This window comes from Phaenicophaeus curvirostris, chromosome Z, assembly GCF_032191515.1.
Source record: "Phaenicophaeus curvirostris isolate KB17595 chromosome Z, BPBGC_Pcur_1.0, whole genome shotgun sequence".
In the NCBI taxonomy this organism is placed as follows: domain Eukaryota; kingdom Metazoa; phylum Chordata; class Aves; order Cuculiformes; family Cuculidae; genus Phaenicophaeus; species Phaenicophaeus curvirostris.
The window spans coordinates 37,069,670-37,093,733 of NC_091431.1; the positions used below are offsets into that span (position 1 = coordinate 37,069,670).

General features: G+C 38.9%; 1 protein-coding gene across 8 annotated transcripts in view; it reads right to left on the reverse strand.

Moving 5' to 3' along the window:
- The window catches only part of TRPM3 (transient receptor potential cation channel subfamily M member 3), a 271,182-nt gene that overhangs the window by 38,532 nt on the left and 208,586 nt on the right, over window positions 1–24,064 (reverse strand). For 3 of the 8 annotated variants that reach the window (XM_069880804.1, XM_069880806.1, XM_069880812.1), the window contains 9 exons: window positions 23,054–23,188; window positions 20,375–20,425; window positions 13,784–13,819; window positions 13,511–13,651; window positions 12,192–12,221; window positions 10,763–11,052; window positions 9,682–9,910; window positions 6,229–6,396; window positions 5,158–5,283 (listed from right to left, as the gene is read on the reverse strand). In XM_069880804.1, the coding sequence (XP_069736905.1) occupies window positions 5,158–5,283; window positions 6,229–6,396; window positions 9,682–9,910; window positions 10,763–11,052; window positions 12,192–12,221; window positions 13,511–13,651; window positions 13,784–13,819; window positions 20,375–20,425; window positions 23,054–23,188 (1,206 nt within the window). The remainder of the gene's footprint in view (window positions 1–5,157; window positions 5,284–6,228; window positions 6,397–9,681; window positions 9,911–10,762; window positions 11,053–12,191; window positions 12,222–13,510; window positions 13,652–13,783; window positions 13,820–20,374; window positions 20,426–23,053; window positions 23,189–24,064) is intronic. The other 5 variants (XM_069880807.1, XM_069880808.1, XM_069880809.1 and 2 more) reach the window with 3 other exon arrangements.

Genomic DNA, 24,064 nt, shown 5'->3' on the forward strand with positions numbered 1-24,064 from the left:
CAAAACAAAAAAGCCATTACTTACATGAAAATCTAACTCTACTTTAGCTCAAATCAAAATATTCCACTTTTTGTAATAGTAACTACTTCTTGTATCTGCAGCACCTATAGACTGTAGCACTGCTGCACATGAAAACAAGTGTAAGAATTGACATACAACTGTCCTATTTAAGTATGTATGGATTGCACAATGATGCTTTTATTTCTACAAGCAGATCAAAGCACTTTGTACTTTGTAAACTGAAGGAAACTTTAACCATACCTGAAGATAACATTCTCATCCAAAACTTAGAAACATGGAAAGCTAAGCCCATAAATACACCAATTTGATGCCAGATACAATGACTTTCAATAAAGAGATCCTTCTTTCACCTATCTTTTTGCTCTCTGATTCAACAAGATGTTAAGTACATATTTAAATAATCAGCTTCAGATGAGCTGTTTGATGTGGTTCTAGTGCCCTGCAGGAACAGGTGCTGCACTTCTCATGTATTTCAAAGTAAGAATCACAACCTCCTTTTTTTTCTTCCTTTTTCTAGGCCTCATGAGGATCTATTCATATAGGTCATTGGTCCTGTAAAAAAGTAATTTGTAATGATAAACTGATGACCACCTTTTTTTTTTTTCCCCCTAGTCAGTGTAGGCATTTGAACTGTGTATGGTCCTAGACAGCTCCTGCTTAATATTTCTCTTTTATTTCTTTTATGTAGTCTCTTTATTATGTAGTCCCTTTATTTCTTTTATGAAGTCTCTTCCTCTTTCCACATGGTTCCTTATATTCTTGAATTTGACTACACACAGGTTTTGAATAAAATAGAGGAAAGATTCAGGACACAAATATACTGCACTAAAACTAACCTGCTGAGATACTCTTAAAACTGTAGCCTGCTTTGATGAAGTTACCGATTTCCTTTACCATTTTATGCCTGCATTTTTCTAAGTTTATTGCCATAAATGTAGATAAACCAAACCATATTAAAAAATATGCTTCTCACAGAGCACATAACCCCCCTTAGAAGTCCTTCAAGGGTTTAAAAAGAAATGAAAAAGATAAAGTGGCTGCTAAGCAGAGGTTAAGGCTTCTTATTAGATAAACAGATAGTGTGCAAGAAGATGAGACTTACCGAATATAACTATAGCAGCAGAGATTAAACAATATTCGCAGAACCCCAGGCATCATTACCTGAAGTCTACATAACCAGGGGTAGTATGTTTGGGAAAATAAGTGAAATACGGTCTGAATGCTTTGGGAAAATTAATAGTCCAAGAAGGTACTAATTTCTTTGCTTCTCTTTAACCTCTGGTGTTGTTTTAGTGAAAACCGCTATCTGGTGCTACAGAGTTTTCTGTAGCTTTCCCCAAGGCTTTGTCTCTGCTGTCCTCTGGTGCTCAAGAATTTTGCAGCAGAGTGAAAATGAATGCTGGCAGCTTTAACAAATGAGCAGCTCTGTTCTTTAGTGAAAGGGATTATTTTACAGAGTTTAAATCCTTCACAATTTAATAAATTTACTAAATTTGAGATGTCCTTAGTTCTCACAGGAATCAGTGAGTTATGGATGTTGTTAGAATAATGTTCTCTCAGCACCTGGATTTATGTTTTAGCTCAAGGATGCTGATTTCCTTCCTATTTTGCTCATGCTTTCTTATTGGTAATGATGCTGCAATTTTATCTTGCTATAATTATTTTTTAATTAATTGGATTGTATAATACTAACCTCTCCCATCCCCCTGTGCTACAGACGGGGAACTGCTCTGAGATGGCTGTGGATTAGATTTGACCTGATGTCCCCAACTGTTAATTATATCACAGTATTAACAAATTGAAAAGCCTCCCTATTAGAAACATACAGAAATAGCCTAAGTGACTGTGTTAACAGAACAGCTGCAACACTGAATGTGAAGAAATGTATTTTCACTTGGAGGGCGAAGCAATAGGGTGGGAATAACTCAACACACTGCTCTGTGTGGGCAGCTTCTCTTTCTCTAATACACAATTTTCTCCATGATTCACCATGAGTCACGCAAGGTAAGCCTGATAGCAGCTCAACTATATGGCAAAGAACAGTACAACCACATCATTTTAGCCTGAGGGGATTGATGTGAGCATAGTTTTACATGGAGATTTTTCTAATAAGGATTCTGTTGTTCTGTTTTGTTTGAGTTTTTTGGTTTGTTTTCTTTTTCTTTAATTTTGCCAGATTTTTTTAATGTAATTTAGGACTATTCATTGATAGTGAACTAGGACAGTTTTGGGTTGTGCACTTTTGCATTAATATATGTTAATGATCCAATAATATATTTAGCTGTTTTACAATAAAATAACAGAAATTTTAGTCCTGTTAGAACGATTACAGGCTCTTTAAATTTTATCCTTACTGAAATTTATGTGCAATATATAAACTTACCCCATATTCACATAGAACTGTTATGGAAATGGTACATAGCTGGATGGATAAACTCTCTCTCTGCACCTGAGATGCTATGTATGGAAAGGCTGCTTCCATGGTAGTTGTTCTAGAGTTACTGTTATCTGCCTTTAAATACTGATAGCAAAAAAGCATTAGTGCCTTTGAGTTACAGGTATGTAATATTGTATTTTGCATGTGCTCAGTGATGCTTAAAGGTGAATACAGAGGAGCAGGGCTAAAGTTCCAGGAGGTCAGTCATCCTGGCTGCTGAGCATGGCAAAGAGCATGGATTGTGCCAGGGCAGTGGTGTGGTGGTGGCATGCCTACTTGATGCGGAAAATTTGAACAAAAGGAGCAAAACAAGAACTGAAACATAACTTAAAGTACTTAAATGAGTTATTCTGTGCTCTGAAACATGACTCTTTACTGGGGAACTCTAATATCCAAGCAATAAGGCATCAAACAGTGATAAGGATGCTTCCAGAATCAGTGTTATTTTGGGAGGATAGGCTGCTGGAGTTTCTGACTGACCTAAAAATGAGCAACTGATTAAGGCTCTGGTCAGGACATTGCACCAGTTAAAAAATGCCCCTGGCCTTTAGACTTTAGCACCCCTTCGTTACTCTATGTCTAATATCCAGGATTAATAACTCTGTGCACAAACTATGGCAAATAACTTAAGGCAGAGAAAGCAGTGATGAGAGCAGTATTCAAGCATGTTTTTATGAGTAGACGCTATAAGTAAAGTCTGTTTCCTAGCATCTAGGTGTTAAGAAATGTGTGCCCAGCACTTTCATATATCTGATATAGAGTTAAAAGCAGGTGTCAATAACAAGAAATAGGGAATGAACACTATATCTTTATTGTATATCCAAATGTTCAGCTACCCACAGATCATCTGAGAGAAGCATATAACAAATACATTTTCAACGGGTATAAACTGGAGAGGGGCAGATTTAGACTAGACATTAGGAAGAATTTCTTCACCATGAGAGTGGTGAGGCAAAGGAACAAGTTGCCCAGAGAAGCTGTGGATGCCCCATCCCTGGAGGTGTTCAAGGCCAGGTTGGATGGGGCCTTGAACAGCCTGATCTAGGTGTCCCTGCCCATGGCAGTGGGGGTGGAACTAGATGACCTTTAAGGTCCCTTCCAACCCAAACTATTCTATGATTCTGTGATTCTATGATACTTGCATGCAGATACACCCATTTGGAGACATATTCCACTGTCGCGGTAGTCTGTGCGATCACATTATTCTGTGCAAAGGACGTGTAAAGTAACAGAAAAATCACCATGGCCCTGTATCTCATCCATTCTGCGCAGAGGAAGAAACCGACTCTCATAATTAGTTACCTGGGCTTAGCAGTCCAGGACACACAAAACTTTCTAAGAAATCAGTGAACAGACCTTGACTAGATGTAATCTCTTTGTATTAAAAGCACTTTTATAAAAAGGCTTATGGGCCTAATATTATAAGAATACAGAGACGTGAGAAGCATTCATTGGGAAAGATTAGAAATAGAGTTGGGCAGATTGTTTGGATGGTCCTTTATTTGCCAGAAATGGACTTCTGAGGTGAAGAAAATGATTTTTAATTAAGCTTTAAGCTGAACAAAGCTCAGAAACACAAACTATGTAAAATAAAAAAAAAATTTTAAACAATCATGTGTCAATTAAGCAAATTAATAAAAGAAAACTGTAGTAATCATATACACACATATAACACAAACTATTTGTTTGTCCTGAAAGGAAAAATGTGGAAAAAACCCATGACTGATCTACTGACCTGCAGTTCAGCAATTGAGTAAACAATTGTGATATCACATCACAATTGATTACTAATCTTTATGAACTATGAATAAGGTATCCCTACTGTAAGGGTGGCTAAAGGGAAATTTCACAAAGGCACTTCTGAAACAGTCTTGCAGGCATCCTCTCATCAGTGGAGAAGAGACCTCACCTAACTTATTCCAGACCATGTGACTAAGGCTGGAACAACACAAAGCTTCAATCTAAAATATTTTCTTACATTTAAAACATATCAGATGGGAAGGAACACAGTCGTTCACAAGGTTCCTTAAGGTGACTAAATATAACCAGCTATGGCATCTAAGGACAGAAAGATAAGCAAAGGTCTCGCTACTAACAAAGCATCTCTTCTCACCACTGAAGGGCACCTGAATGAAGAAGCTGTGCTATAAGTCCCTAAAGCACAGCACAGATTGTATGCAGAAGTATTGTAATCAGTGGTATACCAGAAAGACTGTTTCTAAACATGCAGGACTTCACAAAAACTGTTCTTGTTCAATAGAAAAGTCTGTAAGTGTCTGAAACTTCGCTAGAACAATGCATCAAATTTGAAGGAGTTAAGGGCAGAGTCAATGACAGGAAAGAGCAATAAAACAGCATGTGAAAGGGAGAAGAGAGGAAACATTTAAGACTGATCTGGAAAAGTAGATCCAATCCACACACCTTGCAGCAGGAATCAAACAGTAAAAAAGAAACACAGTATTGTAGACAAGAAACCAGGAGCTGGGATAACTGCAGAGAGATGGAAATGACTTCCTCCCCAAATTTCTCCCCGTTGCCAAGAAAAAGGCAGCTTGCAAAGTGCTTATTTGATTTGAATAGGCACTTCATAAGTGGATCAGAAGCCAGGGATAGTAAATTGAAATCAATAGTTTATGAGCAGAGAATAGCCCATGGCTGCTATTCTGGCTTCTGATCCTTCCCAACGGCCAGGTTCTTGCCTGCAAACGAGTCCTGTAGGTGGATCTTGTGGGCTGCTCCTTCGGCTTGCCTGCATATTGGGTCCTGTAGGGAGGTCCTTCTGCCTGCCCGCAGACGGGGTCCTGCGGGCAGCTTCTGCTGTTTGCCTGTGGGAAACAGTCTGGGTTTTTGGTTTTTTTTAAATTGAGTTTTAAGATTAACCAGGAAAATCCCTTTTACTTCTATGCCTCTATCCTCACTTTGACCAACTGTGGTTGAATTTTAAGCATTTCAAAGACACCACAATCTAACCCAAACCAAAGCAAAGCAAACCAAGCTAAGGCAGGTCTGATAGCTCATATGATAACTGCCTAAAGTAAAAAGTGTCAAACAAGTCTGAGAACAAGAGACTGGAAGTAGATGACTTGTATAGTTTTCCAGACTTTTAGCTATTTCATTCTATTTGTGATGCAAATTATTCCTCTAAGGCTATATTACTAATACAGAAGTCATTTCTTACACAATTCTGCTGAGATGCAGAAGCTCTTGGTAAGGTCTGAGCTGTCTAGCTGTTTGCTAATGCCTTCAGTGGATTAAAAACTGCACGTGTGTATGTGTGAGAGGCAATGACCACAAATTTGTAAAGAATTTTGAAAAACATTCTCGTCATTTTTCTTGCTTGTTTGCACACTTACTTGCTCTCCAATGAAATTAACCAAAGTTGAGAAAAATTTTGAATGCAACTTGGGCATTTTCACTTAGGAAGTCTTAGCAAGCTTATTTTCTGAGACAGGGCTACTCATCTATCATAGCTGAGTGCTTTCAATTCTGAAATCTCATTAATTTATTTTAGATGATGAGGCATCAAATAGAATCAAAATACGAGGATATTGCATCACAACATCATGCTTCAGCATCACTGTGCACTGCTGCAACATCAAGACACAATGATGCCAACTTGCCTGGTTTGAGTCCCACCGAGGAGAGGGGAATGTTAAGATTGCTAACCTATCATCTCCTAAATTTAGCTGTCAGACAGCCTGCAATGCCCACAGAGTATATAAATAACAAACTGATAGTACTCAGGCTGGTGATTTATTGTCAGCACTTACAGTGAGTTCCATGTCCTCCTCCTCTTTTTCTTTCACTGGCTTCTCTGGTTCCTCTGGCTCCTTTTCTTGAAGATGGATCTCATTGGCCTGGGACATGTAAGGCATATCATCTTTGTTCTTGAATTCCAAGCTGAGGATTGAAGGAGGAAGTAGAATTCCTAGAATTACCTAAAGCAATAATAATGATAACAATAATCATCACAGTAAACAGATTATAATCATGATGGTTAATTAGTATCAAATGGAACAACTCTCCCAGTACATTTAAGAAAAGAAAGATATATGTCCATGTGAGTTTCTACGATAATAGATCATTTGCAACTTGGGGTGATGTCTTCAGAGCTCCAAGTATGTAAGTTCTGTTAGCATTGCTGTGAGTGCTATGGGTAATTGCCTCTCTTGAATATTTTATCTGCTCGCTAGTCAGATGTGTACTGTTACATGTCAGAATATATCTACAAAATATTACATATGGTTAGTGGCAGGTACCCACTATGGTGGTATTCAGATCTTGGATCTGCAAATTTCTACATTTTACATAACAGACAATATCAGTGTAAACGACACACAAGAAGTATTAATTTTTGTAGGGAGGGTTAACTGCTCTTATTTTTCGATACTTAAAGAACACAGGTAGTCAAGGAGTGAGCATATGTGGATCTGAGGAGACAGGCAAATCTAGCAATAGCAAATGCTGATGCGCCTAGCTCTGTGATCCCATTAGATATTGCCTCAGTAACCTGGCAGCCATGTAATAACAGAATCACAGAATCACTAGGCTGGAAAAGATCCCCAGGATCATCGTGTCCAACCATTTCTGTCAACCACTAAAACATGCCTCTTGGCACCTCATCCAACTGTATTTTAAATACCTCTAGGGATGGTGACTCAACCACCTCCCTGGGCAGCCTGTTCCAGTGCCCAATGACCCTCTCCGTGAAAAATTTTTTTCTTATGTCCAGCCTGAAACTCCCCTTGCGGAGCTTGAGGCCATTCCCTCTTGTCCTGTCACCTATCACTTGGGAGAAGAGGCCAGCACCCTCCTCTCTACAACCTCCTTTCAGGTAGTTGTAGAGAGCAATGTCTTCCCTCAGCTTCCTCTTCTCTAGGCTAAACAACCCCAATTCCCTCAGCCACTCCCCATAAGGCTTGTTCTCCAGCCCCCTCACCAGCTTTGTTGCTCTTCTCTGGACTCGCTCCAGAGCCTCAACATCCTTCTTGTGGTGAGGGGCTCAGAACTGAACACAGTATTCAAGGAGCGGTCTCACCAGTGCTGTGTACAGGGGCAGAATAACCTCCCTGGACCTGCTGGCCACGCCATTTCTGATACAAGCCAAGATTCCATTGGCCACCTGGGCACACTGCTGGCTCATGTTCAGTCGCTGTCAATCAATACCCCCAGGTCCTTCTCCTCGGGGCAGCTTTCCAGCCAGGCTTCTCCTAGTCTGTAGCACTGCATAGGGTTGTTGTGCCCCAAGTGCAGGACCCGGCATTTGGCCTTGTTAAACCTCATGCCATTGGTCTCAGCCCAGTGGTCCAGCCTGTTCACATCACTGGATTCATATTAATGCTAGCTCTTTCTTTTCTGCCTCTCCTCTCTTATGATGTGGGGGTGCAGAAACCATTAAAATTATCTTGTGTGGATATATGCAATGAATGATGCTTGGTGTTAAATCAGTAGTATAATTGAAGAGATATTATAACAATATAAAAAGGAAATGGCTTGTCTGAAACAGCCTTTCCTGGGTTTTCTATGATCTCATGGAAAGTAATTTTGTTTGGATTTTCTCCCTAAATGATAGTGAAACTTTTGGCAGGTCAGGGAGAGTGACTGCTTTGCTCATCTTCTCAGCAGATAGCATGGATGCTGTTGAAACCATTCAAAGTAATGCAGTTAGGAGCAGCTAGTCCGTATGAATGCTGTGCTGGGCCTTGGGTGAGCTGATCACCAGGCTGCCTGCCCTGGTCCTGCACTTGGCTTGTTGCTGAAGGGTGTGTTCAGGGAGAGGAGGTGACAGGCAGACCTGGCTTCACAGATAGGCTGTTTTCAAAAATAGGCAGGATTAACAATTGCCTCTCCCCTTCCCACTGGTGCTATTCATCTCCAGCAAAGACTTTAAAGAATCACATTCAGCCTTGTCATTCGCCAGTTTTGACGGGAGAAAACCGTTCATGGGAAATAATCCATGAATCATGCTTTCAAATGTATTTCTTTGACATGCTGCCTCTTGATTATGTAGCCTGTAGCCTGCTTTAGCTTTAAATGGGCTGTGCTAATGAGCTTCAGTGAAATAAAACACAGACTAGAAACTGAGTAAAAGATCCTTATGAAGTCCTGATGTTATAAGAAGTTGAAAGGAAACAGATTCTGTTACCTTCAGTTATTCATTGTGAAAGAAATGTCTATTTTACGGCTTAAAAGATGTGTGCCTCAAAAAAGAAAGCATACATTGGGAAATGAGTTGCTGCACTGGTCCTCATCTACCTATGCTGAATATCTGCAAAGTCAAGCAGTGAATAAGGCAGCAGTCTCTCCGAAGGCCAATGGGTCTGTAAGTTGAGTCAGAAAAATAAGCAGTAAAGATGTCTCCAAATGTGAGAATGCTTGCTGTCTGTAAGCAGAACAAATTTATGCATAACTTCTGCAGAAGGATGATGAGAATGCCATCAGCCTCTTATTCATCACCGTGACTGGATTAGACCCAACACAATAATGATGAATGCATTCTCACTATTATCAAATGTCCTTGTAAACAGCAAAACAGCCAAGCAATTACTACTTTTCAGCCACACAATTGATGCAGGACAGAAAACCCCTTCACTGAAAATATTTCTTCATCATCTGGGAGAAAGAGGCAATTCCTAGTTATGTGATGACTGGTGAGTACTGTGGTGAAGGTGAAAGATGCCAACCCATGAACAGAAATTCACCTCCCAGAATTCACCTTGCTTTGTCAGCAGTTTTTGTGGAAATAGAGCTTAAATAGCTTTGAATATTGAATTATCCCCTAGATCTTCTAAGGTAGTCCTTTCTGATCAGTCGTCATGAAGACTGACAAGAGACTGTAAGTAAACTTGTAGTGCTTGCTTTGGCCTGTTTTGAGGAAAGTTGTTCAATCTGCACCTTTCTCTAGCAGTTAATTCCCTTACACATCCTCTCCTTAATTTGTCTTTAAAAACCTTGGCTAACTACTCAAGTATCCAGGGTGGCATACTAGCCTCTGGCTCAGTCTGTATTCTGGTAAGTCTCACTGATGCTGGAGGGGGCTTTGAGAAAGATGGTGAAAAAAACAAGTAACGTGCTTTGAACTTAGGTTTGTGATAAGCTCTCTGCTGCAAAACTGAACACAGGAAGAATATAGTCTGAGTCAGTTATTATTGATTTGTTGTGAGCCCCATCACCATCTATTACAACTCCTTTGACTGTTAGTTTTATTTTAAAACAGTGCTGACCTTTAGGCCAGAATTTTTGCGCATCCGGAGACGACCCATCCACATGTCCGTGAGCAGCATTTGGCTGCAAGTGTGAGCAATGAAGTCCCTGTGTTTGGCTGCCACTGCAAGCTGCAGGCATGTGGCGTTGCTCCAGTTCTTCAGCTCATAGGTCAGCAGTTTCATTGCCAGTTGCTCATCCTGCTTGTATGACTGGTCCAGGAGCTCCACTGCCAACTGGCCAAAGTCCCTGCAACAGAGGGACATTAATTCATTCCCATTAGCCCAAGCAGCCTGCTGCAGACAACACCTCTCTGCAAATGAAAGCCTCTGCAAGGGGGCATCACTTTGCATCATACAAATCGTGATGTTGACTATACATATGGAAATCCAGATTTTTGAATGTGAGTGGCTAATGGTAAGCCTATAAATAAGTGCCCCCACTTAGCAGTGATGAGTACCCACACCCACCAGCTGTCTGCTCCCACCTGCCTGCCCACCTCCCTGACATTTTCTAGCTGAAATCCTCTGGTTATCTGCAGCTTAGAGGATTGCTTCTGTACCTTGTTTCTATTGCTTCATTGCCAAGTGTCCTGGAAAAAGAAGTGTTCCTTTGTAAAGTACCCTTTGTAAAATTCTTTGTCTCAGACTTTTAACATGAAGAAAGATTATTATGGAATCTAGTATCTTGGCTTGCTCACCTAAGCATGAACTCTTGGTTAATTAATTCTTCTGCCTGAATACTATGTTCATAAGGATTTCAACAATTGTTCTGCTTGGGATGAACGCAGTGTCTTGAAAAAGCAGAAAGCAAGCTTGCAACCTGACTCTTAAGACCTCCGGGAGAACATTTAGACAATACAGATATGTCACTGCCTTCTCTAAACTTTCTCATTTCAGAAGTTATACTACTAGCAACTTGGCTTTTCTGGCAGACAGATTGTTGAAAAGCCATTTAGAGTTTCTATAAAGGGATTGCATTTTCAGTCAGAAAAAAAAGCAAGGTACAGATAAGCAAATTTCAGTCAGCTGCAGCAGGCTCTATCCCCTCTTTATTTTATTTTTTTTTAACCCCAGAAAGTATACATGAAAGAAAATTCACCTGGAATTGTGGTTCAGCTCTTGGGATATGTCATCCACCATGTCATTTTCTGAGGCTTCGTGGGCCATGGCTTTGCAGAGTTTACAGGCCACCAGTGCTTTAGCCATAGCCTCTTCCCCATGCTGCCAAAAGAAGAGGGCCATCTTCTGACGTTTCATCAGCACTGCCCACACCATCAACTCATGGAAAGGGAAGGGGAAATGATTGATCTCAGGGTCATCCAAATCAATATCAACTTCTTCTTCTCTTTTTTTTGTTGTTTTCCTCCCTCGACGCAAAGGGACATCATCCTATGATAATTGCAGAGAAAGGTTTTTCACTAGTGATGGAACTAAATCAATGCACACAGTGCACTGGAATTAATATCTGAGATGTCAAATACATTCCCTGTAACCAGCCCTTTCAGATTTTTTTGACAAAGTAACACAGGAAAACAATGGAAAAAATTACTGTCCATGCACTGCAATTAAGTCATCAGCAAGCTTATACCTAAACACAGGAAAAAAAGAGCTTTGGACTGTCACTCTGAACTGTTCTTTCTCCCAAAGAACATGGAGCACAATTACACAATATCTAGAACCATATATGCTGGATACGTGCTTCCAGAAAAGCCACCATTAAAATAAAGTTTAAAGTTCACTCCAAATACAACATAGATAGTAATGCATCTGCCTCATTCTGCTTCCAGAATGTACATATCTAGGGTATGTTGTGGTCTGCTGAAGACTCCCTCCCTTCTTATTCTTGTCTTTTCTCCCTTTATTTTCCCACAAGTGTAGGAATCTCCTTTCTTCACTCCCATTCTGCCTTTGTATCCCATGTTTATTCTTTTTTTTATCCAGCTCCTCATATCTCCATTAGTTTCTTTCCCATTTTAGCCTACTGTTTTTTTATCAGATGAGCTGACTTGTTCTGTGCTGCATCTGTGGACAGCAAAATGAAACTTGTTGTATAAAACAAACAAACAAGAAAACACTACTATATTCTTGAAGCATTGGGGTAGCCAAAAGCGTCAGCAAACACAACAGAAATACAGCCTGCATAAAGATTTCTGCACCATTCTCTGCTACTGCTGCATTTCTCTGAACATCTTTTAAAGTTCTATAGTTACCTGACTGAAATTCTGCTTGGCCTGACAGATGGAAACATTTTGCTTAGTCTTTATGAAAAAAAAAATGATGCTCGCAGAGGGAAGAGCCTTCCTCTTTCTTGTCTATCCACTAGAGTTTTATTAACAAAAGTTTGTTAATCTGGCCCTTGTGTAAACAAGTTACCTGGATGAAAATGGATTTTTTTTGTGGCACATTTCTCACACAAAACTTGAAAACAACTATTGGTGCCCTTATTACAGTGAATTTAAACATTATCTAGAAAGAATGTATATTTCTCAAAGAAGGAAAAGAAATAAAGATTACCACGGGTCACCTACCTCCATCCCCAACAGTTTCAGGGCTTTTGGCTGTACAAAAAAATTAGAAAAATGTTATTTATGCTAGAAGGGTAATAAAAAACTACAACTATATGTGTATACATACATACTTACATACATGCATGTGTAACATTTGGGTATATAATATAGAGTGTATAATAGATGATACATAATATAATATAGATAATATATATGTAATGCAATGTAATGTAATATTATATATATGCACATAAATCTAAAAACTACACGTATATTTAATTCAACTTTGAGTTTCACTCTGTTTCACTGAAACACACAACAGAAGACATACATTTAGGTTTATGTACAAATTACAGTCTGGGGCTGTTCTAGTGGAAAAGAGGTAGAAATTACTGCTAAGGCATGAATGGGTTTCTCTAAAGTACATCAGTATTTTGGCCATTCCTCTGGAACACTTTAATTGACTGCTGTAGAGCTGCTTTGTATGTTGGTTTGGTATCTGTGAAATCATTACTCAAACACTTTTCTTGATGGAGTGACTAAGGGAAGCAAGTCTCACCTAACAGCTACAATTACTACCTTTTCTCTCAAAGTTAAGAATGAAAATGATAGGGAAACAAACAAACCCATTTCAGGCGTTCGGCTGTAAATATTTCACAGAGGAGTTGCTCTTTATAGCCACTTAGGATAATACTCAATGGTATGTGTTGCTAAAATCTGAACTGAGACAGGAAGTGAAAATGTGAGGTAAAAGTAGGCAAAGAAAGAACTACAAATCTTACTGGTAGCAGCTGGCCAGATTTTTCTTCATGCTGGTTTGAGTTGATGGCATTATGGATGACAATAAATATCTTTTATGTTTTAGAAAGACGGTAAACTTACTTTGGATTCACAGTATTGTAATCTATCAAACATGAAAAGCACAAAAATACCGAACTGTGCTTTTGCCATAAGCCCACAGTCAAGAAGAGCCATGAGATAGGAAATGCATTTATCAAATCAGAAGTCTCTTCACATGTCACTCAGGTGTCCCATGGCATTATTTGGACAGCGCAAAAGACTTGTATTTCAGGAGATTTTTCTATGTCCTGGTCTCACCAGGGCAGCAGAACCAATAATTTTTACATTAAATTAATAACAAATGTAGCTTGTATCAGTGGCTGGCTTGCAATGTCTTATGATGAGACAGCTGCTATGTAATGGAAATAATTCTGTAATGGAAATGAATCTGTAGACTGAATAGTGCACGCATGTGAATTGCCCCCGCCTGGAAGAATATAAGAAGCTATGGTAATCCCTGCCAGTGGGTGTAGCTAGATGGCAAATAAGTTGCTACTTACCCTCTTTGGCCCAAACAAATTGTGATATAGTGTTCTGAACCGCTTTCGGGTGTAATTGCAGCGATATGCTCCTCCCATCAAATACTCTATCACCAAACCAATATCAATCAGACTTATCCGATAATCAGGAGGTAAGTTTCCCTGCAGTGAAAATAAGAATGGAAGAAACACTTATTACTGACATTGTTAAATGTACGTTATAATGATGTTAGAAAAAAACAAATTAAATAGTTAAAAACAGGAATGTATTATTATGCTGGTTAATTAATTCACCTTAAAATAGATCCAACCGAAACCTGGATATTCTCGCTTGGAAAGAAGACATAAGTTAAATAAGGAGATGAAGAACTTGTTGGAAGTAACAGAAGATAATGTCAGTACACAGTACTCATATTCTTCAGCTGGGGAAACAGGGAACATGACTGCAGAACAAAAAGCATGAGGATCAGCAAACTTGAAAGGTCAGGCATAGTTGCTGGACTCTAGTCCTGCAAGACAGCACTTTTTCTGCACCATCTGTCCCCCACAATCTTGTCCTGGCATCTCACATCTCTGGACTGCCTTATCCACCCTGCCAAGGTCTGGTGAAGGGACATCATGTGCTATCATGGAACTAACTCCTACATGTGATCTTCACATCCTGCTGTGTTTCCTTCCCAGTTCCAGGAAAGGAAAGGCGGGGGAGTGGAGCTGTGTTACCTACGCTTGAGAACTTAAACAGTGCATGACATTATTATTGCTAGTTACTAGAGGCAAGGAGAATCTGTTAGCATTTTTTCTTGGGGTTACATACAAATAAACAGATATCTTTACTTTAATTCCACACCTAGTATTTGGAAAGCATGCACATGTAAGCAAGTATATATGAAGTTGTAATAAACAAAGAATCTGTGGCTAATTCTTTGTGATTTTGTTCAAGAAGAAAACTACAGGCATATCAACTGTCCTAGACAGTCCTTCCTTGAATTCTCAACATATTTTACAGAAAGTGCCTTTAGGCACAGCAATCTTGCTTCCTAATTTCCAGCAGCACTAGGGAGACTGTCTTTCAGGAGGTGAACTGTGTTTGCAGGATTCTGGAAAAGATGTTTACGTACTCGCTCTTCCATTTCTTTTCCTTTCTTATCCTCTGTTAAACATAAACATCATATACACAATGTCTTCAGCATGCACCTTTTATTTTGAAAGGAAAAGGAATAGTATATATGTGTAGGTATTTTTGTCCTCATTTTGTGAACTCATTTGCATCTTCTTGCTCTTCACTGTCAAGACTGGAAATGACAACACTAAATTTATGAGTTCTCCAATACTTACGGCTTGCAAAGCTGTGAAGAAAGATTGTAGTAAAAGATTGTCTCTCACTGTATATGAATCTGAGTCTGCCTTTGAGTTAACTGGGCATTTCTATTCTCCACTAGCAGCAAGCCTGGTGTGACAGCAGACTATAACAATTTCAAGTGGGATGGTTTCATGGATGTCCTGGTGACGTGCTCTTGGGGGTCTCTGGTAGTGGAAGAAAACACCACAGAGTGGGCAGATCTGCTTTCCTGTTCTCCCCATAGGAACTCCACAAGGAAAACTCTGATCCCTTTACAGGGAAAAAGGGCTAATGGGAAGGGAATGCTCTCAAACAAAAATTTTCCTCCTTCTCTAAATCACTGCCTCTGAATTGTTCGGCAACAGTTTGTGGTTCAGCAAGTGGTTCCTTGCCAGAAAAGAAAGCATAATTGAGCAAATTGTGAATGGACCATCCAGATTTAGAGATTTCATTGAGAACTCTGCAGATTACAAAACTCTCTCTGTCCTGCATGTCATTGTGCAAGAGATGTGACTATGAATTAAAAGACGAAAGAGAGGCAAACTTTCCTCCTGTGAACCGCAAGCAGTAGCCTTGGAAAAAGAGAGAATTACTCTAGTAAAATTTTAACTTGTATAGTCAACATTGCAGGAGGACCAGTGAATTATAATTGTTAGCTTCAAACTTTTCCAGCACACTCTAATAAAACAATCAGATTTTCTACAATGGTATACAGAACAGATTACAGTTAGCCTGTAGCTTTTTCTATGTGGTAATCAAAAGAAGTTTAGCATGGAGCAGTTTTATGACTGCCATATCTTGCTGGAAATATCTGCATGTCTGAAGAGATCTGTTTGGTTTCTCTGCAGGTGTCCCTAGCAGATTCAGAGCAGAGAAACACTAATGAAGAGCAGATGGCAACTGGTTCTGCAGAAGAGATGAAATGGATGCCAAGATCCTCCTTCCTACTCTGCTTTGGACAGGAAAAGCAATGCTTATTTCCCTTCCTGCTTGCAATAGTACAAACAGCACACTGAACTTTGAGGAAGGAGAGAGAGAGATAGTGTTGTGGTGTACAAGGCCTAGAAATGGGCTGGAATTCAAAGGGACAGAAAATCAAGCAAATTTAGTTGCAAAGTTGAATCGCCAACTATCGCTCAGTAACTTTCCTTAGTACATCTTTTTGCACTCTTCCTATTCTTGGCTAATCTGATGGGTGGGGGGAATCACTAAGCAGGTTTGCAGGAATGCATATTAGCTTAGTTTATTTGAATTAATTTTTATTCTGAATTGTTTAAAGAAACAAAGTAAATGTAAAAATTAAATCCTATTGGCTTTTTTGTTTGTTTATTTGTTGGTTTGTTTCCCCCAAATATTCTTAATTCTCCAGAATGCCTAAGGCAATGACAGTTTTTCTAGGACAAGGATGGAGACGCTGGCAGAAGCAGAAGACTCTCTTGTAGCTCCAAGACAGAGCTGTAGTTCTTCAACAGACTCCTGCTGTCTTAATGTAAGACATGTGAAATGGAATGTTTTGACATTATAAACTGGCAAAAAATATTTGAGCAATTAAGAACACACAACAAGCATCAGGGTGAAACATGTATTAGAAAGTGTAAGTTTCCTGATATTGTTATTCTGCTTTCTAAACTTTCATAACATAAAGAATTTCCAATAGATTAACTTTAATAAAAGATGCATCTAAACCTCCCATATAATAATGAAACACTTTACTAAAAAAACCCCTCACAAAATCACAGCAGAAATAGACATTTTATAGGCATACACTTACACATGAATGCCAGTGGGGGAAATAGGCCAGAACCCCTCTAAGAACAGCAAAGTATTGGATGGGCTAATTCTAGTACAGCCAAGGCAGTCAGGAATGACAGAGGAGAAAGTTTGATTTTCAGGTATGATAGGCACCCCAGTTAATAATCAACTAAGATTATAATATTGGAACAAACTTTTCAGTGCTAATGCATTTTCCTGAGGAAAATGTCAACTTTAAACTGTAGCTAATAAATTGTATTATTTTTTCACTCCCAGTGTATTTTTATATTCAGAAAGTACCATGCCTCAGATTTTGCATGTTAAGGAAAAAATCATACTTTCAAAATTCTACATGTTGTTTGTTTATTCTATGGAAATGTAGACATAGAGTGGCAGTTCAAAATAAATAACTTTTAAAACATGTATCACTCCAGAGTGTGATTAAGAAATATCAATTATATAAAATTTTTGGATTAAAGAACAAGAGTAATTTTCTAATTTCTACTGATCTTCAGTACACAATTGAGCCAGGGAAGGATTTTTTAAAAACAACCTGTAGAGGGCGACAAAGTGTACAGCGTGGCCACTGTGTCCTCCTGCTTAGTCTGGATACCTCGGTTTGTAAGGTCTAGAGAAGAAAGTCAGCCCTTGTATGTCAGATTCTGAGAGGACTGAAAAGAAATATAAGCACGGCTGTCTGTAAAACGGTCATCAATAAGTACTTTGTGTTGTTAATACGCACTGAACTTAAGGGCACTCTGGCGGCTGTAAATTCTTGTATGTGTCTCCAGGCCTTTACAACATGCTGCCCAGGCTAGCAGTCTTCACAGATGTTTCCAAATATTCACAAATATTTGGAAATCCAAGGAGAAAATAAATTGTCTTACATTTTTATGTCTTTGTGCATGTGTGTTTGTGTGCACTTGTGTGCACAGACAGGCTGAGAGAGTCAGGCTTGTTTAGCCTACAGAAGAGAAGACTCCAGAGAGACATAATAGCAGATTTTCACTACTTAACGGCAGCCTAAGGAAAGATGGGGACTTTACAACAGGGAGGGATTGGATGAGGGGTAACATTTTTAAGATGATAGAGGGTAGATTATATTAGGTATTAGGAAGAATTTTTTTCTTGTGAGAGTGGTGAGGCACTGGAACAGATTACCCAGAGAAGTTGTAGATGCCCCCTCCCTGTAAGTGTACAAGGCCAGGCTGTATGAGGCTTTGATCAGCCTGATCTAGTAGGATGTGTCCCTGCCCATGGCAGGGAATTTGAAACTGGATGATCTTTAATTTTCCTTCCAACCCAAACCAGTCTATGATTCTACGATTCTATGATTCCATGTGTGTCTGTAAGCAGTCGCAAACAGGATGTGGTGATGTGGCTTCTATGCCTCGAATTCTTTGCTTTATTAAGCAGGCAGAAGAGTAGCCTTTCAAGTACCACACCTGCCCGCCTCCCCCACCCCCTCGCCCCCCCGCCCCGTGACTTATACAGCTGTGTAATACAATAGTAGTAAATTAAATAACACTTCTATGATTTGTAAGCATCCACTCATCCTTTTTCTATTTGAGAATTAACAATGATATACATGTAAATAACTTTTTATAGCACACACCCTTTAAAATAGCATAGGTTTTAAAACTGGAATGTATGCATAAAAAGCACAGTTGTCTCAAGGTGATACACTGCTTATTTTGAGTTTGTATTTTATGATACTATAATTAAATCTGAGAGGTTAGGGCTATGACTTCAAAATATATCTAAACTCAAAAAACTAGCATCATTGGTGTAGTCTGGTTTTCATGCATGATGGGTCACTTAAGTGTCAAATAGTGATGTCCATTAAGAAGTTATTTCCAAGGAGGTGTTTTCATTTAAACCATTGTCAGATCAGCTGACTGATTTACAACTTGGTTTACTGATAAGAGATCTGCTCAGATGGCAGGGCTATGGTGAGCTGTCACTTTTCTCTGAGTGAACCATGATTATTCCTTATCACAGACAAAATACAGCCCCAGAGGCGCAGTTTTCTGATGAAGGTGCTAGAGGGCTGCACCAGGTGTTTGGCTTCTAAACTATATTCTAATAAGAGTACACATTGATGTCATGTAGTGGGAATTACTGGAGGCTTTAGATAAAGTCAGAGGAAAGAAAGATATAATTACTGAAAAATGACCATCACCTAACATTTAGCAATCACAATGGAACAAATTATGTCATGAAATATACTGTAAGTTTATTTACTGCCAATATCTATCAATATATGAGGGGCATGGTTTAGTGATTCTGAGGGGCATGGTTTAGTGATTGATAAGAATGGTTGGACTCAATGATCCTGTGGGTCTTTCCCAACCTAGTGATTCTGTAATTCTGTGATATATACCTATGAGAACTGGTTATCTTTGCCTATTTTGATGCCTTTTTTTCCCCAAGAGCTGCTTTGAAAAGACAATTTTTGTCAGGGACTCAAATTATATTGATATTATTCAGTCATTCAACATACAAACTGCTGTGCCTTCAAAGGAGAACTTGAAAGTCTGATGCTGGAAGAGAGAAGGAGCTTGAAAAGGAATATATTTTAAAGTAAGAAGGCAAGCAGTGCTTGTTTCAAAGTCTTACAGGCACATAAGCAACTACATATTTAGTAAAAAAAATGTTGTGGTAACATGGACTTCAAGAAAAGCTGCCAGCCTAGATGCATTCTAGCTTTACTTTGCTCCATCCAATGGGATTAGCGTGCAAGAGCAGTTTCAATTTCTTCTGACATTTCACACTTTCTGTTGGTTGCTTAATATACTATATATAATTGAACAAAGATGATGCCATGTTACACACCAACCAATTAACACCACCTAAACTCCCTAAATGTAACTGCTGATTATTCTGTAGCATTAAGAGTCCACTAGTTGCCTTCAGTCCTGCTCAGTTGTCAGTGACAGAATAAACCAACAAAACCTGTTTGCTTACAAAAAAATCTTCACTTCTTTTTCAATCTTCTATCCAGTTCCATCTACAGAAATCTCTTTTCTCAAATATGCTACCCATAAAGTCCGACTTATGTAATATGCAAGGTTGAAATCTGCACATGCTTTAGGAGAATATTCAAGCTCCTGAGGTGAGTTGGAGACTCAATCTCCTTACTTCATTCATACATTTAGAGGATAAGGATTTTCACTGAATGCTGCTGCTGTAACACTTTAAATCCTGAACATACCACTAAAGGTATTTTGTGTCTCCTTCCTGTCACTATACCTTTCTGTGTTTCTGTCCTGCCTCATTATAATTCAAGATACTTGAAATTAATTTGATAAGGGAGTAGAGGAAAGTTGCACTACTGCTTTTTTTTATATTTCTGCTGAGGGAGACGGCTACAATATACCACACAACACAGAACAAGGAGCTGTTTCAACAAACTAGAATCCAGCACAAGGATAAGGGCTATTTTACAGGCTAGGAAGTAAACTAACAACATGGAAATTAACTTCGACAATAGTTGCAGGTATGGAAAAGTACAGATAACAACATAAATCCACACAGTATGTAAAAGCCTACAATAATGCTATCAGAAGCACTATTACCCAAGCATCTAAAACCACAGAGAAAGCAAGCCAAATAACTTGCTAACTGTGCTTTGTATGAAAAAGTTCGTATTTGGTACATACAAACAGGACAGTCAGTAAATGGCAGGGGAAAAATAAGGTTCTGACTGAAAGCTCATGCAAAACAGAGAATGTATCTAGCTACGAAAAGCAATCATAGCGTTATCTCCAACCTACCGTCTATTGGACTCTTACCTTTTTGACATCCCTGACTAGATGATAGAGAGTGTTGGATGGCCCATGTCTCTGCAAAGGATAAATAAAGAAGAATAAAATAGTTTTGCATTATCCAAAGACCTGTAAGATGTAAATGCTGAAATGGCGTTCTTACCTTAGTAGTTCAAAAATCAGGAAACAGAGAGCACTTCAGTTGTACAATATTACCAATTGTAAAAAATAGTACAAGAGCATTATTTCACTTGACTTCTCTTTTGTACAAAGCCCTTCAGTAAGAAAACCACAAGAACTGCCATAGTGGATGAATATCAAGGTCTATATACCCGATTAGGCTAATCAGGAGCCCAGCACAATGTGCACAGCCTCTGAGAGAGAGTGGAAGGAAAAACAGATGTTTAAATGTTAGCCTTCCTGCACTCAAGGATCTCAAGTTCCACCACTGCTAGCTTAGAGAGCCCCTGAGTCTGACATTGCATCTAGGCTGTCCCTTTCTCAAAGCCACTAACAGCATTCACATCCTGTGGATTTGTCCAATCTTCTTTCGACTCCATCCAACATACAAAATATTCTGCTGCAGACTCCCACAATTTCAATTATATGTTGTTATGTGGAGAGGTACTTCTTTTTCTTTCATGTTTTTGGCCATTGCTGATCTTTAAGAGACTTTTATGGGAGATATCGTTGGCTGAAACTGACAATAGATGAGTCCACTGCATACGTTCAGAGTCAGTGTTTCCATATATGTACTGCTCTACACTTGCCAACACTTTCTTTTATGTAATCCCATCACTGAGCATGATGAGACTACATCAGTCATAGACTTAACTGTGATTCTTCATATGCTGCTTCAGATTTGCCTGCTCCGAGTGATGCTAAATTACCTGCAAACATTGTCACATTGTCCCCTCAGTAGTCAGCATTTTTCAGATCATCTTTAAACAGGCTCAACAGCAGTGGTCCCTGGATACAGTCCTGGATGACCCTGGTCATGATGTCCCTTTGTGATGAGAACAAACCATGTATTCCCACTCTCTGTTTTCTATCCTTAACTAGTTTTTAAAACACAAATGCCCTTTATCTTCTATGCCATGACAGCCACATTTCTTTAATAACCTTTTAGATTTTCAAATACTGTCAAACTGGTTTTATAAAAACAAGTGGACCAAATGCAGCTTTCTTATTCTCCTGCATGTTGATTTCAGAACATTTTATTACAGAAGCCAGTAAAAGTTTTTCTTGACCTAAAATTGAACCTCTTGTCTATTAATTCTATAATGTATTTTTGCAACTGCCATGGCAGAGGTCAGTTTCATTGGTTTGTAGCTTCCCAAGTCACTCTCAGGGTTCACGTTGCAATCTGGTATTTTTTAACTGGCCCTGTAACTTTTTTTGGTGCTAAGGCTATTATGGACGCATTAGCTCATATATCATTATTGGGAGTTGAAGCATTTCACACCCTGAGTCTTTTGGAACTCTTACATAAGTAATTCATGGCAATTTCTATAGCTCACAACAAATTTGTTCAAAAAGGCCTTCTTTTATCTGTAGAACTGAAGACGTTACTGAAACTTACTCTCTGTAAAAACTTGCTTTGGTACAAGATATTACAATGCTTATCTCTGTAGTAAGAAGACTCATAGGCTTTCTTCTTAATACATAGACAACAGTTGATAGGCAAAGATTAAGACAATCAAAGATCAGATTGGAGTCTGTCTTAAGGGTGGCAGAGATACCAGTTTCTCTATATTTTTCATAATTTTTATGAATTCTTTTAGTATTTTATAATTTTGCAAGACTGACTTCTGGTCACCATCAGTGACCAGAAGTGTGAAACACCTCTGGATAACAGCCCAGTGTGACAGTTTATGACGGCAGAGCTTTGAAAAGTCCTGTCAGAAAAAATGTTTTGAAAAGGGCTATGCACTATGTCACAACCTCTCTCCAACTGATAGAACTAGCAATCCTAAAAAATAGACAATGCTTCAAGAATTTTTCCATACCACTTACGCAATTTGAACTTTTTGGTTTCTCTTCATTGGAAATAATAATTTGACTGCTGAATGTGTTTAGCAGCTAAGAACTCCAATACTTTTTGAGCCCATCCAGTTTTATGTTCATTTCAAGGGCAAAGATATAAAACTTGTGAACAAGCTTTTAAAAGTCAAAATTATAATATTTAGAACATTTGGTGAAGACATAAAAAAGTCTTTCACTGTAACAGACCTCCTCATTATCCAAGTTCACCTTTAGAATATGATCCCAAGAAGTTTGCTTCTATTTGTTTTCTAGTGGCCAAGTTTGATTAGCAGTTACAAGATTTTTCTGAAACCTTAAGTGCTTATACTGTCAGGAGTCATGTATCAACATCCTAAAGGTGCTAATTTTCTAGTTAGTGTCTTCTAGCTAGTGCCATTTGCCTAAATCCTGGGTCTATCATATTGGAATTACAATGACCAGAAATCATCTGGTACTGTGGCTTAATCCACGTTTTACAAAAACTGTACATCAGATTAGCTGGGCAAGACACAGCATGTTCCATTATATGAGGGATAAAGATAAGAGACAACATGGACTTCTAACATCAAAAATTTCTGCAGCCAATGTTGGCTGCCTTGTGCATTATCATGTCATTGTAATATGAGCAGGAGCTAGAACAATGTATAAAGAGATAGAAAATTTGCCTTAGGTTGGCCCTACCGTATTGTACAATTCCTCTAGCCGGGAGATGGTGAGAAAACGATGCATGCTTACTCCATTTTCTATGAGTAATTTCACAAAATCCACTCTGTCCAGCACCAGTGCATCCAGCATTGCTTGCTCAAGGGAGCCCACCTGCAAAGAAAGTGATTAATTCAGGGCATTCCTGGGCATCACAGACTGTATCTGGCTGATCTCGTCACCCTAGAACAAGCAGGGAATCCTGACAAAATTCCGCTAAGCTTAAAATGGGATAATCACAGTTTCAGTCTATACTGGTTTCTGTGATTCAGGGCAGCATTTAAAAAATGGGTCTCAGTTTTAAGATTAACACACTCTAGGAAGTCCAGGTTAGGACCAAGGAACTGGGGCCCAGAAAAGTGGTGACAACACCTCCACACTATTCATCATTGCATTATCATCTACATTTCTCACTTTCTTAGCAAACATCTTATTTTTATTTGGTATATTTCTTATGTGCACACACTCTTACTTTAGTTCTGTCTTCACTAGCTTTTTGCTCTGCTCATGGTGTAGAAAGTCAAGGAAACTTTGACACCCAGGAAACAAAGATAGATTCACAATTAGCATTTATTTGAAGGGCCAAATGCAAGTGGTCTTCTAATGCAAATGTCTTAACTTTATATCTCTTCCAGTTTAGGGGAGTTGGAAGGATGTGCGATTATCTCATACTTCCAGTTTTCAGCTGGTAAAAATGACTACAGCTTGCAGTACTTCAGCACATTTTTGCTATGATGTGATGACGGTGTCATATTGATAAGGATAGTTTAGTACCATTAAAGTCTCTGATATGTTTTGAAGCACATTTATGCCCAGTACTGAAGATAAGATGAACAGTACTGTTCACTCTATAACCAAGAGGGCAACGATTTTTGAAACTAGGTTTAAGGGGCAAGCTCCAGAAACTACATTTAAAGCAAGGATATTTAAACAGAAGCTTTTCCTTCCATTATAATTTTTCCATGGGGAGTCGTAAATGCTTATATAAAG